The 14,107-nt window shown below is 39.6% G+C and overlaps 1 protein-coding gene and 1 long non-coding RNA gene across 2 annotated transcripts; one reads left to right on the top strand and one right to left on the bottom strand.

The window, feature by feature from the left end:
- The first annotated feature begins 1,473 nt into the window (after positions 1 to 1,473).
- cldn7a (claudin 7a) lies at positions 1,474 to 7,772 on the top strand. Its single transcript, XM_085402507.1, has 4 exons — positions 1,474 to 1,863; positions 4,386 to 4,550; positions 6,027 to 6,111; positions 6,654 to 7,772. The coding sequence occupies exons 1-4, from the start codon at positions 1,641 to 1,643 to the stop codon at positions 6,820 to 6,822; spliced, it is 642 nt and encodes a 213-aa protein (XP_085258633.1). The 5' UTR covers positions 1,474 to 1,640; the 3' UTR covers positions 6,823 to 7,772.
- A 942-nt stretch (positions 7,773 to 8,714) lies between these two features.
- Positions 8,715 to 12,391, bottom strand: LOC146675358 (uncharacterized). The gene is made up of 3 exons (XR_014910264.1): positions 12,113 to 12,391; positions 11,446 to 11,787; positions 8,715 to 10,316 (listed from the first exon to the last, which is right to left on the bottom strand). It is a non-coding gene; the product is annotated as an uncharacterized LOC146675358 (long non-coding RNA).
- Positions 12,392 to 14,107: the final 1,716 nt, after the last annotated feature.

The raw sequence follows: 14,107 nt of genomic DNA on the forward strand, positions 1-14,107 counted from the left end.
TTCGATGAATTTTCCTTTTTTGTATGAAACTGCCCCATGTGGACTTTCTTCTTTTTATATTCTTAACCTACTGGTTATTCCTCTTTTTTTTTTTTTTTTTTTTAGCTTCTTTTCAATCCTGACCTCATTAGCGTGGTGTTGAACACATTAGTTTAACAAGTAAAAGGTTTGATTCCAGCAGGAAACACAAATCCCTTTGGGGCTGTGTCAGTGAGGACATCTGGGGCAATCATGTACAGCTACCTGCTGTGATAAGCTTCTATCTCACTGTAAGTAGGAAAGAAGTTAATTTGGAAGTCAAAGCTGTGGATGGAGAATCGCGTAAACAAGATTAAAAATCAAAGTGAAGTCATGTAAATTTAAGGAAAATACTTAATTTTCCGCTTTTGTGGTGATATGAGTTGTGATTAAACGTTTGGGTGAGCCACATGTCAACACAGACTGCAGTGAATTGAAGTTTAGGATTTGCAGTTCTTGCCCTTTTTAGATAAGATAAGATAAGATAAGATAAGATAACCTAAAACACTAGAATAGGATAAGATAACAAGAATAAGATACTATATATATACTATATATAGAATAAAATACAAAGTTGTCAAAAAAAAGAGAATTGCACTTAGTGTTATTGCACAAGTGTGGATCTGTGTGTTTGGTCAGCAGTGAAGTCCTTGTTTTGGGGTCTGACAGCAGTAAGGAAAGACCTGATAAATACAGCGAGATGGGAAATCCTCATCAATAAAGAAACATAATTTTCTCTCGTCATTCAGACTAAGGTCACACATTTCTCAAGGCTTCCTTTTTTCAGACATAGTAGATGCCGCTATGAAGCTTTAATTGTTTTGTTGAGTGAGAGCAAGGTTCCTCTTTGGGTATGTTTTGGTACTTCTTGCATGCACTGCATACTTCTGTAAAGAATTTACTTAAAACATTGTTTTAAATAAAGCAAGGCCAAGACACCTGCAGGTACAACTGCTACACAACGGTACATTTAACTCTTACAGTTAAACTTACTATAGGTTTGAGTCATATCATCAAATTGTGTCTCCAACATACACCTGCACACACTGACATACATAAGCAGAAAGAGCACATTCAGCAGCCTGTCACATATTTGTTCCTGTTTTGATCTTTAATAACTTTCTTAGAAAATGTTCAACAGTGTTTTTTATGTTATTTGACGCTTCAATATGCCCTTTCAGTCTCATACGTTACCACAGAAAAACTTTTGAGAAGTTAGGTTTAAAAAAACAAAAAAACAAAACAAAACTAACGTTGACTTCAGACTACTCATCCTGAGTGATGGCAGCTGAACAGCGCAGGAATTCACAGAGACGAATTGTCGGGTTGAAAGACGACCTGTGGCTTTGCTGGAAGCGGTGGGGGCATTTCCCAGCAGAGCACAGAAAACTGCGACTCCATGCATCAGCGGGCATGATAATTACACACCCACTTCCATCATCACCAGCAACTTAGATGCCCATCCCCAACTAAAGACCCCCGCCACACACTTCTGCACGGACACGGACACTACCTGCGACTTTTGCATCATTTCCTGACTAATAAGAACAGACACTTTAGAAGTTCTGTAACTCGAGCAAAGTGAAACGAACACCGGATCCTGTTAGAGGTTCATTAAGAGCATGGCCAACTCCGGGATCCAGCTGCTGGGATTTTTCCTATCATTAATAGGTATTGTCGGTCTGATCATCGGGACTATCCTGCCGCAATGGAAGATGTCCGCGTACATCGGAGACAACATCATCACAGCTGTAGCCATGTACCAGGGACTCTGGATGTCGTGCGCTTTCCAAAGTACCGGGCAGCTCCAGTGTAAAATCTACGACTCCATCCTTCAGCTCGACAGTAAGTGGCGCATTTTTACCCCCTTGGTTTAAAAAAAACCACTGAACAGGTTTAGTTCCTGCAGGTGCAACCTGCTCATCACAAATCATTATTAAGTAGTCCTTGTTTATTGTCTTGTCTAGTCATCATTTTATATGGAAAGTTTAAAAAAGAGGAAAATGACTTTAACTTTTAAAAGGAAACAACACACTGGCACGTTCTAGGAAAACCTTTTTTAACCACATGCCATTTGCTCCAGGAATGAACCTGAGCCCTGCATCACCACAGAGATCCTTTAGAACACATGTGGTCAAACTCATGGCTGGAGGGCCAAATCCAGCCAGATGCTAATTTTAAGCAAATTTTCCAGCTGCTTCAGGTCACAAAACAATAAATTTAAAGGTTTTTCACACTGAAAGGAATACCTTTGCGCTATGATACATGTAAAATACATGATCCAATTTCTATTTTATTTTTGAATATAGTTGTCATATCAAGTTTTTGTATTCACATGTTGACTTTAATGTCAAATAAATGGATGTGACTCCAATTGTATACAAGAAGGATGTTAATTACTGATATAATGAGGGGATTTTTATTTTTTTATTTATTTATTACAGTTATGAATTACATTTTTAATTCCCAGCGTGTCTCTTTGTGAAACTGAGTCCGACACCCCAGCTGTAGAATATCACATATGGTGCAAACAGTGCAGGAGTGGCTGCTGCCAAAATAATCTCTTTCATACCTCAACTGTAGCTTCCCAAGAACAAGTACAGAAAAAAATGATTTAAATACTCGATATCTTCAAACTCACAGGAAGAGACGTGACCTCTGTTTGTAAGCTGGCTACAAAAAGAAAAAACAAGCAAAAAACTGACAGACAGTGCTGCTTCTTTACTGATGATGATGAAAAATGTAAATGTTTTCACATCTGCTGTTATAGTTAGTACAGGACACATTCTTAAATGAAGGATAACACACTGTGGATACTAAAGCTGTGCGTGATGGGTGTGTGTTGGCCCACTTCAGTGGTTTGTTGTAATGCTGTCATGCTGTATTAGCTGAAATGATGATGGCCTCAGGCTGTTCTCTGTATCTGTCTCTGAATCGGTTTTTGAGGTCTAATTATACCAACACTGGGAAAAGTGGCCTGAATTGGTTTACTAAAGCGTAAAGCTTTATTATACAAATACAGGCCATTTACCATTTTTACTATGTAATTAAAATGTTATTTCTAAGACACCTTTCAGGATAAACACCCTACACAATAAAATACCAGAGGATAAATTCTCTGATTCTTATATAGCACTTTTCTACTCTCCTGGAGCACTCAGTGTTCACTCATTCACTGTTTTCTGTGCTCTTATGTGCATAGAAAACACATGTGCATCTTATGTGAACACTGTGACAGAGAACAACTTGGGGTTAGCGGCCTTCACTGGCATGCAGGCTTGGAGAGTCAGGGATCAAACCATGAACCTTCCAATCAGCAGAGCACCTGCTCTACCTCCCTCCTGAGCTACAGCCACCCACCGCAACCTATAAGATAAAAACAGAGCTAACCAAATGCATAATGGCCTTATACAAAATCTATCATTGTACATGGTGTATAAAAGGTATACAACTTTATTTATTATGAGATAATTTAGCTGGGGTTTTTTTTGAGAACAAGAAAAGCTACAGTGTCCTACAAGCGTCCCATTGTAGAGTGTAATCACACGGCCAAACATTATTAGCATATGTGAAACAGCAGACACTCCAAGCCAGGATACAGTGTATCCTTCTCTGCTCTCATTTTACTGTATAATGACCCTGTTGCTTGGCATTTCCCACTGATTTATATTCTGTTTCTGCATCCTCCTCTCCCCTGCCTCTCTCCACCCATCACTCCCTCACTGCAAAAGGTTTTGTTTGTTTGGGCAGAGCAGGGATGGCCTAGACTGGCACAGACTGGTTCTACCGTAGGTGGACAGGGGGGAGAGGCAAAAGGGGTCTCACCCTGTGATAGGTTTATAGTGTGTGTGTGTGTGTGTGTGTGGGGGGGGGGGGGGGGGGGGGGGGCACTGACAGATGAGAATCATGACAGCAATGTTTCCACGGGCCTCCTCAAAGGGAAGACATTCGAGGGTGTAAGATGTGTTCCTTCATACTGTTTATGTGTGCTCATGTGTATCCCATGGTTTCCCTTCCAGGAAAAGCTCACATTAAAATGTCTTCACAGGCTAATGCAAATGTAATTCACAACCTGGACAGCCACATAAAGCCTCCTTGATATGTTGGAGGCTGTTTGTTAGTCTTTATTATGTTCTGTTTTGTGACTCCTCATTTGCACTTTAACAACAGGATTATTATAAATGGTCTCATTTTAGTTTAGTATTTTTTAGACATTACTGTATGAAACAAAACAAATTATTTTCTTAAAATGCACATCCACATTCCACAACACAAAAGGTCATTTATTCTCAGGCTCCACACTGTTCTGTTACATTTCCTCTGCTTCATCGTTTTCTGTTGCCTTTCTTTCTCTTCCTCTGCTCCAGGTTCGCTCCAGGCCACTCGTGCCCTGATGATAGTTGGCATCATTGTTTCCATTGCAGGTCTGGGTGTAGCCTGCATGGGAATGAAGTGCACCACTTGTGGAGGAAGTGACAGACTACGCAAGGCCCGCATTGCCATGACAGGAGGCATCATCCTGTTAGTGGGAGGTGAGGGAGCTTACCAAAGAACCTAATTTGGCAAAGACCAGTGAATAGAATAGAACAGAATAGAATTCAACTTTATTGTCATTGCACATGTCACAAGTACAAGGCAACAAAATGCAGTTTGCATCCATCCAGAAGTGCTTTAGCCATGATATAGATATATTACAAAATATATATTAGCAATAATATAATAATATAGGTATATAGATATATATGACTGATTGGTGTAAGATTTAAACTGTCAAAATGTTATATCATCCAAAGGTTTTCACATAGGGTCATGTATGGTAATACAATGATGTTGTGCAGGGTAATTTAGCTTTGAAAAATATCTTGTTACATTATAAGATTACCTCCAATAAAAAGTAATCTGTCATGCTACAGCATTACCTGATGAGAAAAATAAATCTTCAGAGTACTTTGGCATTACCAATAATGCAGACGACTTGCTAATTTTATTCAGAAACCTTTATCTTAAAAGCTTGCTGTTGTGTTTTCTGAGCTTTAGCACATGTGTCAGTTATTAAAGCTATTTACAGAACCTTGTGAAACACGTCTGATCAGGAAAAAGTGTACTTTTTACAACGTTTAAATATTTTTAACGTTGCAAACGTTTTAAATGCTGATGTTGGGTAGAGTCTTTACCATATTAACTATCTTGGTTTAGCCAGTTAGCATGCTAATATTCGTGAAGAGCATGCTAATATTTGTGAAGACAGTTGTTGGATATTTGGTGAATGTGTGGTGAATTAGCTTTGAATTAGCTTTCCAGATAACGTACTGCAGCTTTGCTAGCTACCATATGAGACGGCTAATTGTAAAATAGCCCGTTTAAACCCAAACGTTTGTTTTTGCACCAAGAAATGAATGACACTATTATAGTTAATGTTCAGGGAAAAACTACATTTTAACATTTACCTTTCCATCCATGTCCTGGTTGACGTGAAGCATTACAAATAGTAGATATGTTACAATAACTCAAAGCAACACTCAACACGAGCTTGCTGGAAGAACATGCTAATATTGTTGTCTTCCTTTCCAAATATATTTAAAAGGGATGATTGTCACTGATTTGTGTTTGTAAGTATTTCATCACTATATTGTATAAAACATACACATTCAGTGTAATAGCTTCCTGTGATCCAATAAATAATGGAATCCATTTATGTAATTCCATCAAAGCACAATTGCCTAGATGTCCTGCACATCATACAGTAGGTGGGAGGAGGTTTGATCCCCACTCCAAAAAGCTTTCTACCCACTGATCTTCTCTGGCCCTCCAGAGGTCATTAGAATGAATGAATCCTGGCACTGAATCTAAGATCAGAGCTCTAACTGGCTCTGAAGAGAACAGAAACACTAAAAGCTAATTGTTCTGGAGTCAATAGCTAGCCGCCTGGTGACTGTATAAAGGGAATAAAAGCCTGGCTGGGCTTTTTCTGGCTTTGACGATGTGTTGATCGACTTTTGATCTTGCAGGGCTGTGTGCTATCGTAGCGTGCTCCTGGTTTGCTCACAATGTCATCAGGGCTTTCTATAATCCCTACACTCCAGTCAACACCAAGTAAGCAATCTAAAAGCACCCATTTCTTCTTTTTTTCTGTTTTACTGTTATTATGATTTATGTATTATTTATGTATTATTATGCATAAAAATTGTTTTTCCTTTAGTACTGTAGCTAAAACTGGTGTGAGAGAACAGTGCATTTTATTCTTTTACAGCAGTGATAAGCTAGTTATGTGACATAAAAATCTGGATGTCATCTGATCAGCTCAAACTAAATCTGTGTTTATGCTACTGGGTGAATGAGGCTCATAGTAGAAAAGGTTTTTTTTTTTTTATCTCTCACTACGGCTTATAGAGCTCTGGGGACAGTCCATGTCTATTATCCCTTAAAAAAAACCCTTAAAAACGCCAATCTTGTGATTTAATGCTATTTTCATACTATATGTTCTTTCTCTTACTCTCTTTGCATTGATGCACTACTTGCTTTTGAAACATAACAACTGCATAAATGACACCAGTGCAGGTTACTTTATTAACACATCAGTTTTGCCTTTGTTCGTAATATTGAAGCTGAGGATTGGGGTTGCCTTGTCTTTCCAGGTTTGAGTTTGGTGCGGCCATCTTCATCGCATGGGGCGGTTCTCTCCTAGATGTCTTAGGTGGGGCCATGTTGGCTGCTTCTTGTCCAAGGAAGAAGCAAGTGTCCAAGTACCCAGCCATCGGCAGTACCCGCTCAGGCCCTCCAAGCAGCACTAAGGAATATGTCTGAGATTCCCCAACCATGTAGCCAGGAACTTTAAAAGAAGCTGAGGAGAATGATCCTCTTCAGCATCAGCGAGGCGGAAAACCGAAGATGTATGGATGATTGTGAATCACATGGAGGCAGGAAGTACTGAAAAAAGACTTTCTTTACTTTGTGTTCAGGCCTTTGATGACCCTTTGATTATTAAGCAGCACCCTCAATTGTTTAATGACGGATGTCTCTCACCCAATCCATACATTCCTCCATTGTTTACAAGTAGTCTTCACAAATACATTATAATTGGATGTCCTGACTTAATAGACAAACCCTCTTGGGCTAGCTCTTGAATTGCAGCCTAAATGGTGGGTTATAGCCAATACTTGCGCCCTCATGTTAGAACCAGCATTTATTAGCATTTGCCATGTAATTGAAAGTAATCAATTACAGTTTGGTGAGTAGTCTGCAAGTCAACACGCTGTCCAACACAGGAACACGGTGACAATACAGCATTTTATATCAACTGTTAGTACCAAAATAGATGTCACAATGAGCAGGGTGTGATTTCACACACTGCGATGACACAGGCCACTTGCTACAGGACTCCCCACAGCTTTTCATACCAGCATGTTACAAAGCCTGTTCAGATATAAAATATCTGATGTTGTAGTCATCACGCCATTATCGCTCTATTGGCCTTTCTATCAGCCACTGAGGTTAAACTGCAACTATTTATTTTGTCAACTGTAGGTCTTTACTCGTGTAGATTTGCACGATTGTTAGTTCACTGTAGCTTCTTGTAGCTTTCACAATTTAGTGTTTTTTAAATGTTCTGAACAGTTGGTTCTATGTTTGTAAATGCCATAGGTTTATATACTTTTAGCAGATAACAGCACCATGGAAAATATATGAAAGAATATTTTTAACATGTCCATCAGTACTTAAATAATAAAGATAATGCAACATTGTTAACTGTGTCATGGTCCATCAAACTGGTTATATGGTTGTTTTCTCCAGTGCAGTAGCACAGTAACATTTCTACTGACAGTCTTTTCATAGATTTTGCACTTTCTGTTTCATTTGAACTAGTAAAAGTAACCTTTAGGGGACATTTCATGAATGTTTTTGAAGACATTCATAACATTCATCAAAGCTTATGTTGTGTAAAACCTTTAGAGAACCTTCATGGAAGACTGGATAATGGTTCTTTGAAGTGTGTTTGCAGCTTTTAAAAAAAAAAATCTGCTAGGATTCTCAGAACCTTTAGGGAACCCTGAGGTGACATTTTCCAAAGCTTCTCTGAATGTGGTCATTTTCAACTTTTAAAGAACCTTAAAGGAACATTTTATAAAACACATTTAAGTGGAACCTTTAAATAACCTTCAGGGAGCAGTTTATTAGTAATGAACTAGTCGATACTAAATGTTAGTAACTTTATCAGAGTTCTTAATGCTTTAAGTATGTTGTTTAGAGTCTTAATTTACTCCTACAGACACCTAATTGATGAAAACATTTAGAGTGATGTTATGCGAGTTACTGTATGCATCCTTTGAGCTTGAAGTAGTCTGGCTATTCTCCTATGAACTCTGACATCTACAAGGTATTGTCACCCAAAGAACTGTTGCTCACTCTTCTTTGGCAATTCTCTGTAAACCATAGAGATGGTTGTGTTAAAATGCCAGCAGATCAGCAGTTTCTGAAATATTCAGACCAGCCTGTCTGGCACCAACAACCAACCCACATTCAAAGCCACTTAAATCACCTTTCTTCTCCGTTTTGATGCTCTGTTTGAACTTCAGCAGGTCATCTTGATCACGTCTACATGCTGTTGAGCAGGTGTACCTAATAAAGTGGCTGCAAGTTTATCTGCGTGATAAAAGGAGTTCAGAGTCAGCTGAACCACAGAAACACAGAGATTCCACAAAGATTCATGTTTTATTTCCCAGGATGCTTTATGAAAAGTTATTTCCATGCAAAGATCAAAACAACTATCTTTGAGTCAGAGAGCAAGCTGTGAGGTGCAGTGCTCCCATGACACCAACAAATTAAGTAACGAGCCAGCAAAAAACAGGAACATGACATCAACATGAGCCGCCTTTTATAGACAACACCATCTGAACCCGAGAGAGCCACTGCCAGCTTAAAAAAAATCCAAAGATTGTCTCTGCAGCGAGGGTGCTCGTTTCTGTGACCTCACACTGTAATTATAAAGTCTGACACAATAGTTCACCTAAACCTGAAAGACATTACCACACCACGTGGGTGTAGTTCACAAAGCAGATTAGAGCTTTTTTATAAATAAACATAAATACAATTAAGTTTGACCTTTACACGTCGGCATGCCAATCAGAGTCAATTTCTTTAAGCATCAATCTGATGTAGCATCAGGAATCATTTGGCAATTTCATCAAAGTCATTTACTGTACACATTTTGTTTTTATTGTCCTCACAGTCATGTAGCCAAACTGGGAAAGCCTGCATTAGGAAACACACACAAAGCTCTATGAAGCCGTTGTTGTTTACTGCCGAGTCAGCAGCTCAAAACCACCAATGAGCTCAGGGAAACGCTGACTCTACCAGATTTGAAGAGCAAAACGGTGGTTTGGTTTATCAAAGTCTACTACGTAGCCCTTAAATAACAGGATGCCAGTCACAGGTTTTGATGCTTCATGCATAGAATTCTGCAACATGTCACTGCACATAACAGGCATTCCCACAAAGTGCACCATTTGAAAACATAATAAAAATCCCACAGACTGAAGCGTTACCTGCTCAGAAACAAGTAAAAAAACAAAACCAAACAGATGCCGTAACATCACAACAAAGTGTCTCATTTTTTAAATAATAAATTATTAGCATTAGTTTTTCTCCTTTGTTTTTTGTTTTTTAAAGCAACTAGCGAGCTTTCATCCACTGGATAATAGTACACCACTTGAATCAGTGAGAGAGTAGAGAATGATAGTCATTGCACAACCAAAGCTTAACAATTCACCTGTCCGATACACATTAACAGGCTTGTGTTCCAACACAAGCAGCCCACGGGTAATCAGTAACCCTCACCAGTAAACAGGCAGGCGAGAGGATGCTTGTCATCTAACCGTTTGCTCAGTGCAACTTTAAAAATGTAGCCCTTGAGAAGAAGCTCTGAAAAAAAATATAGACACTTCCTTCAAATCTTTCTTAAATCCTGATAGTCCACTACCTACCGAGGTATAGTGTAGAGAGCAATGCAATACGAATTCATTCACAGTCTGACCAAAGTTAAGTTAAATAAGCGCTATATACACAGTCAGGGCTTCAACAGGCGATAAATGAGCCGTTTTTTAGCCTTGAAGAAGCTTCAGTAGGACACTTGACAGGAGCAAGGACAAGATCGCTGTCAGAGGGTGTGGGGGTGGGTTTGGCGACCCAGGGGTTTTCTTTGTTGGCACTTCTTGGTGAAGCTTAGGAGATGGGTGACAGGGATACAGGGCACTGCCCGTTGTTGTTCATGATATCATCCAAGTCTTCATCATCCAGGTCCACTGAGGAGGAAAAAGCAAACAAGCAGTTATTATAATAATCACATATTAGCTACAATTCAGTTCAGTTTTATTTTTATAGTGCCAACTCACAACAACAGTCGCCTCAAGGCGCTTTATACTGTAAGGCAGATCCTAGAATAATACATACAGAGAAAAAAACAACAAAAATATGACCCCCTATGAACAAGCACTTTGGCGAGAGTGGGAAGGAAAAACTCCCTTTTAACAGGAAGAAACCTCCGGCAGAAGCAGGCTCAGAGAGGGGCAGGGCCATCTGCTGTGACCGGTTGCGGTGAGAAGAACAAAACAGGAAATTAGCTACTTAGGCAAAATGAAATTTAAAGGGGCAAGAAGGGTAAGTTCAAATCAAACATTGCTTTTTTTTAAATAATTTGACAAAAAGATTGACCACCCTTGTATCTATATGTTAAAAATAAAGCCACTGTGGGTAGCCAGTTAGCTTAGCATAGCATTACCACTGGAAATTGGGGTAAACAGCTAGCTTGCCTCTAAAAACAAATGTTCCTAAAAGCTGTTTGACACAGGGTTACATGCTAGCCATTTCCACTAAGCTACGTTTTCTGCTTTTTATCTTAGCCAGGCTAAGCTACAGTCACGCTGTATTAAAGACGTAAGGGTGATGTCACTTTCTTTATCTAACTAGTTACTTATCTGTAACACCTAATTTTCCATTTACAGATATCACGGTGAAAGGCACAATCAGTGTATCGCTGCACGCCTACTTGTGTTTTTTTTTTCTATAGTTGCTTGATTTTGTTTCAGTGGAGTTTGATTTGTTTTTACTTAATTCTTTAATTGTAACCTTGCTTATGTCTGCCCATTGACTTGTTCTGCATTATCTATGAGACATCTTTATTTGTATACATCACTGCTGACTGAAACACACATACAAATATAATAGCAACATTTTATCCACCTTATAAATATTTATGACTAATCCAATACAGTTCAACAGCCAATAAGGAGCTCTGACATATCTACTGCTACTGTTATGTTTTATTACATATGTGCATAGAACAAATGCATATGCTGCCTGCTATACTGTCATTGTGTAATTGTAAACTGTGTAGGTGGGGTCATCACTTCATACTTCTATATGGAGCCTCACCTTTCTTGGACCGACCGATCTGGCCTAGTTTGGGTGCCCTCTGTCCGAGTCTCTGAGGGTTGGGCCCGCCACCGTGACCGTTGACCTGGGGGTGTCCCGGGTTGAACTGCCCCGCCGGGCCGGGCTGCCTGGGCGGCCCGCTGGGCGGGATGAGCTCGGGGATACCTGAAGCACCGTACATCTCTGGGAGGCGTCCTTTAGTGTCTGACCGCTAGATGTCCGCACAGCCCAAGCTTTGTGTCGTGATGGAAAGCTTCGCACTTCCGCAATGGTATTAACCGATGAATGTATGGGCAACAGACGACTAAATACTGGAAATTACAGAAGGGAAGTCCGCCAAACCTGTCAACCAAAGTGAACACGTTTGTCAAAAAACGCGAGTGAGAGAGCGAAAAGCTCTGCCAGTTGTCTCCCAACACTTCTCGGCTGTTTACACTACAATAAGCCGTGTACTCGTACGTGTTTTCAGTTGTATTACTACTATCAGATGTAGCAGCTCCCTTCCTGCCCACTACAACAGCACAGCGACACAAAGCGTGTCTTCGGTCATTCTACTCGCTATAGTCAGAATAAGAAAAGCTTTTCCACCCGTCTCTAAACAACAGTAACTCAGCGGTTTCTCTACAATACGCTTAAAATATGACTAAATATAAAAATACGGCCTCACCTTCGTTTCTTTGAGGCCGCAGTAAAGAGCTGAATTCGGTAAAAGCCGCTTCTGAGAACCGTGTTGTTGTTTATCAGCGCTGTTTCTCTCTCTCCCTCTGTTGGCACGGCGTTGAGGAAGCGTCGATTTAAAGGGGCCTCTCAGCGTTTTCTCGGCCTTGGGGATTTCCTCGTATTGTGTCTTGACTCATAGCGTCTTGCGGACGTCACCGTGCGGTTGACAGCGCTGAACTTCAGATTATACAGTGGAGGTGTGCCAAAGTTCCGAGGGCTCAAAGCGTAATTACGCACCTCTTGTAATGAGAGAGTGACTCTAGAGCCAACCAATGACGGACGGTGTTCAATAACACCCCTCCCCCCCTCCACCCACCCCATACACACCACATAGAATGCTTCATGTCGGGTACTTCACGTCAACCCCCTCTTCCAGAGACTTTCATTTCATTTTATATGGGGAACATGAAAGTGTTTACAGGAAGTTGTTATTTACCACAAAAGTACACAACTTTTTGTCCGCTTTGACACTTTGTTCTTTTTTCAGGTTACTGCAGTATGCTGTGGCCTTGAGTCAGTGCCCCTGGCAATGTCTGAGTTCACCTTCACTTATCTAAGCAACCTGACTCAACCCCAGCCACTTACCTCTGCCACTTATTGACTAAATGAAACAGACAAAAACAAATCTTTAACTTCTTAAACAACACTGTCAGTGATTACAAATTCACTGCCCTGCATTTGGATCAAACTCAAGTGGTCTTTTGTTTATAGTACAATGGAAATTCAAGAGAGTCCAAACACACCAAAAATGTTATGCTAATTTTGACAATACATCTTTGACTCAGTGGGAACTTCATAAGTTCAGTGAAGAAAAGGCAGACTAGGCTTCAGTATGATACCATTTCCATTTTCTTTAATTAAGCTCATATCAGCCATCAACTAAAAATCATTGGTTTTCAACCAGGGGAAATATTACCAAGTACACACTTTGGTGTAGATGCAGCACAAATACTTTGTTTTAATAATCAGTGTTGAGCAGTTAGGTTATTATAGATGAAAGAATCCTGTCCCAAAGACTAAAAATAGGTTTGGAAACATATATTAATTAACTGAAAAATAAACACCCAACTTAAAAAAAATATAAAAACAACAAAAAAAAAGACATTAAGCACTTGCAAAACTGACTAAAACAAAAATATAAATGTTTAGTTTTAGATTGAGTCAATGGATAAAGTTTTGTTTTGTTTTGCTTGAGACGTTTGCATAACTGTGAATCACCTTACTTTGTAAAATGTATTGAAATACTGGTTCTGATTTGGTCAAATTTTACTGATGGACAGCAAACACAAAGGTTCTTCTACAACCCCAATTCCAAAGACGTTTGGATGCAGTGTAAGCTGTCAATAAAAACATAATGTGTAATTTGTAAATCCCAAAAACCCATATTTTATTCACATGTTTGAATGGAGAAAATTTACCATTTTATGGAAAACTGAATTCATTTTAAATTTCATGACAGAAACACATCTCAAAAAAGTTTGTGCTGGTTCATGTTTATCATTGTGTAGCATCCCTTCTCCTACTTAGGCAGTCCATAACAATCTAGGAACTGAGGAGGCCAGCTGCAGGACTTTTGGCAGAGGAACGTTGCCCCATTCCTCTTAACAGTCGTCTGCACTGCAGGGTACGGAAGATACGGAAGAGGATTAGGGCCACTGGAAAAAAAAAAAAAGAATTCTGACTTTAATCTCAGAATTCTGAGATTAAAGTCAGAATTCTTTTTTTTTTTTTTCCAGTGGCCCTAATCCTCTTCCGTAGCAGGCAGATCAGTTCAGCACCTGGAATCTTTCACTATGAAGCCATGTTGTTGGAGTAGATGCAGTATGCAGTTCGGCATCTGGCTGTGAAGATATGTTGCTCTAAAATATGCAAATACTTTTCAGCATTGATGATGCCTTTTTAGATGTGCCTGCCTAAAACGGCATAGCCTGCATTTATGAAT

The sequence above is a fragment of the Rhamphochromis longiceps genome, linkage group LG3, assembly GCF_057381845.1.
Source record: "Rhamphochromis longiceps isolate RC_006_pf linkage group LG3, R_longiceps_female_GT1.1, whole genome shotgun sequence".
In the NCBI taxonomy this organism is placed as follows: Eukaryota; Metazoa; Chordata; class Actinopteri; order Cichliformes; family Cichlidae; genus Rhamphochromis; species Rhamphochromis longiceps.

Excerpts from the sequence above, each read along its gene's own strand:
- cldn7a (XM_085402507.1), top strand. The coding sequence starts at position 1,641 with ATGGCCAACTCCGGGATCCAGCTGCTGGGATTTTTCCTATCATTAATA. Across the intron at positions 1,864-4,385 it reads CTCCATCCTTCAGCTCGACA|GTTCGCTCCAGGCCACTCGT; the intron begins GTAAGTGGCGCA and ends CCTCTGCTCCAG. Across the intron at positions 6,112-6,653 it reads TACACTCCAGTCAACACCAA|GTTTGAGTTTGGTGCGGCCA; the intron begins GTAAGCAATCTA and ends TTGTCTTTCCAG.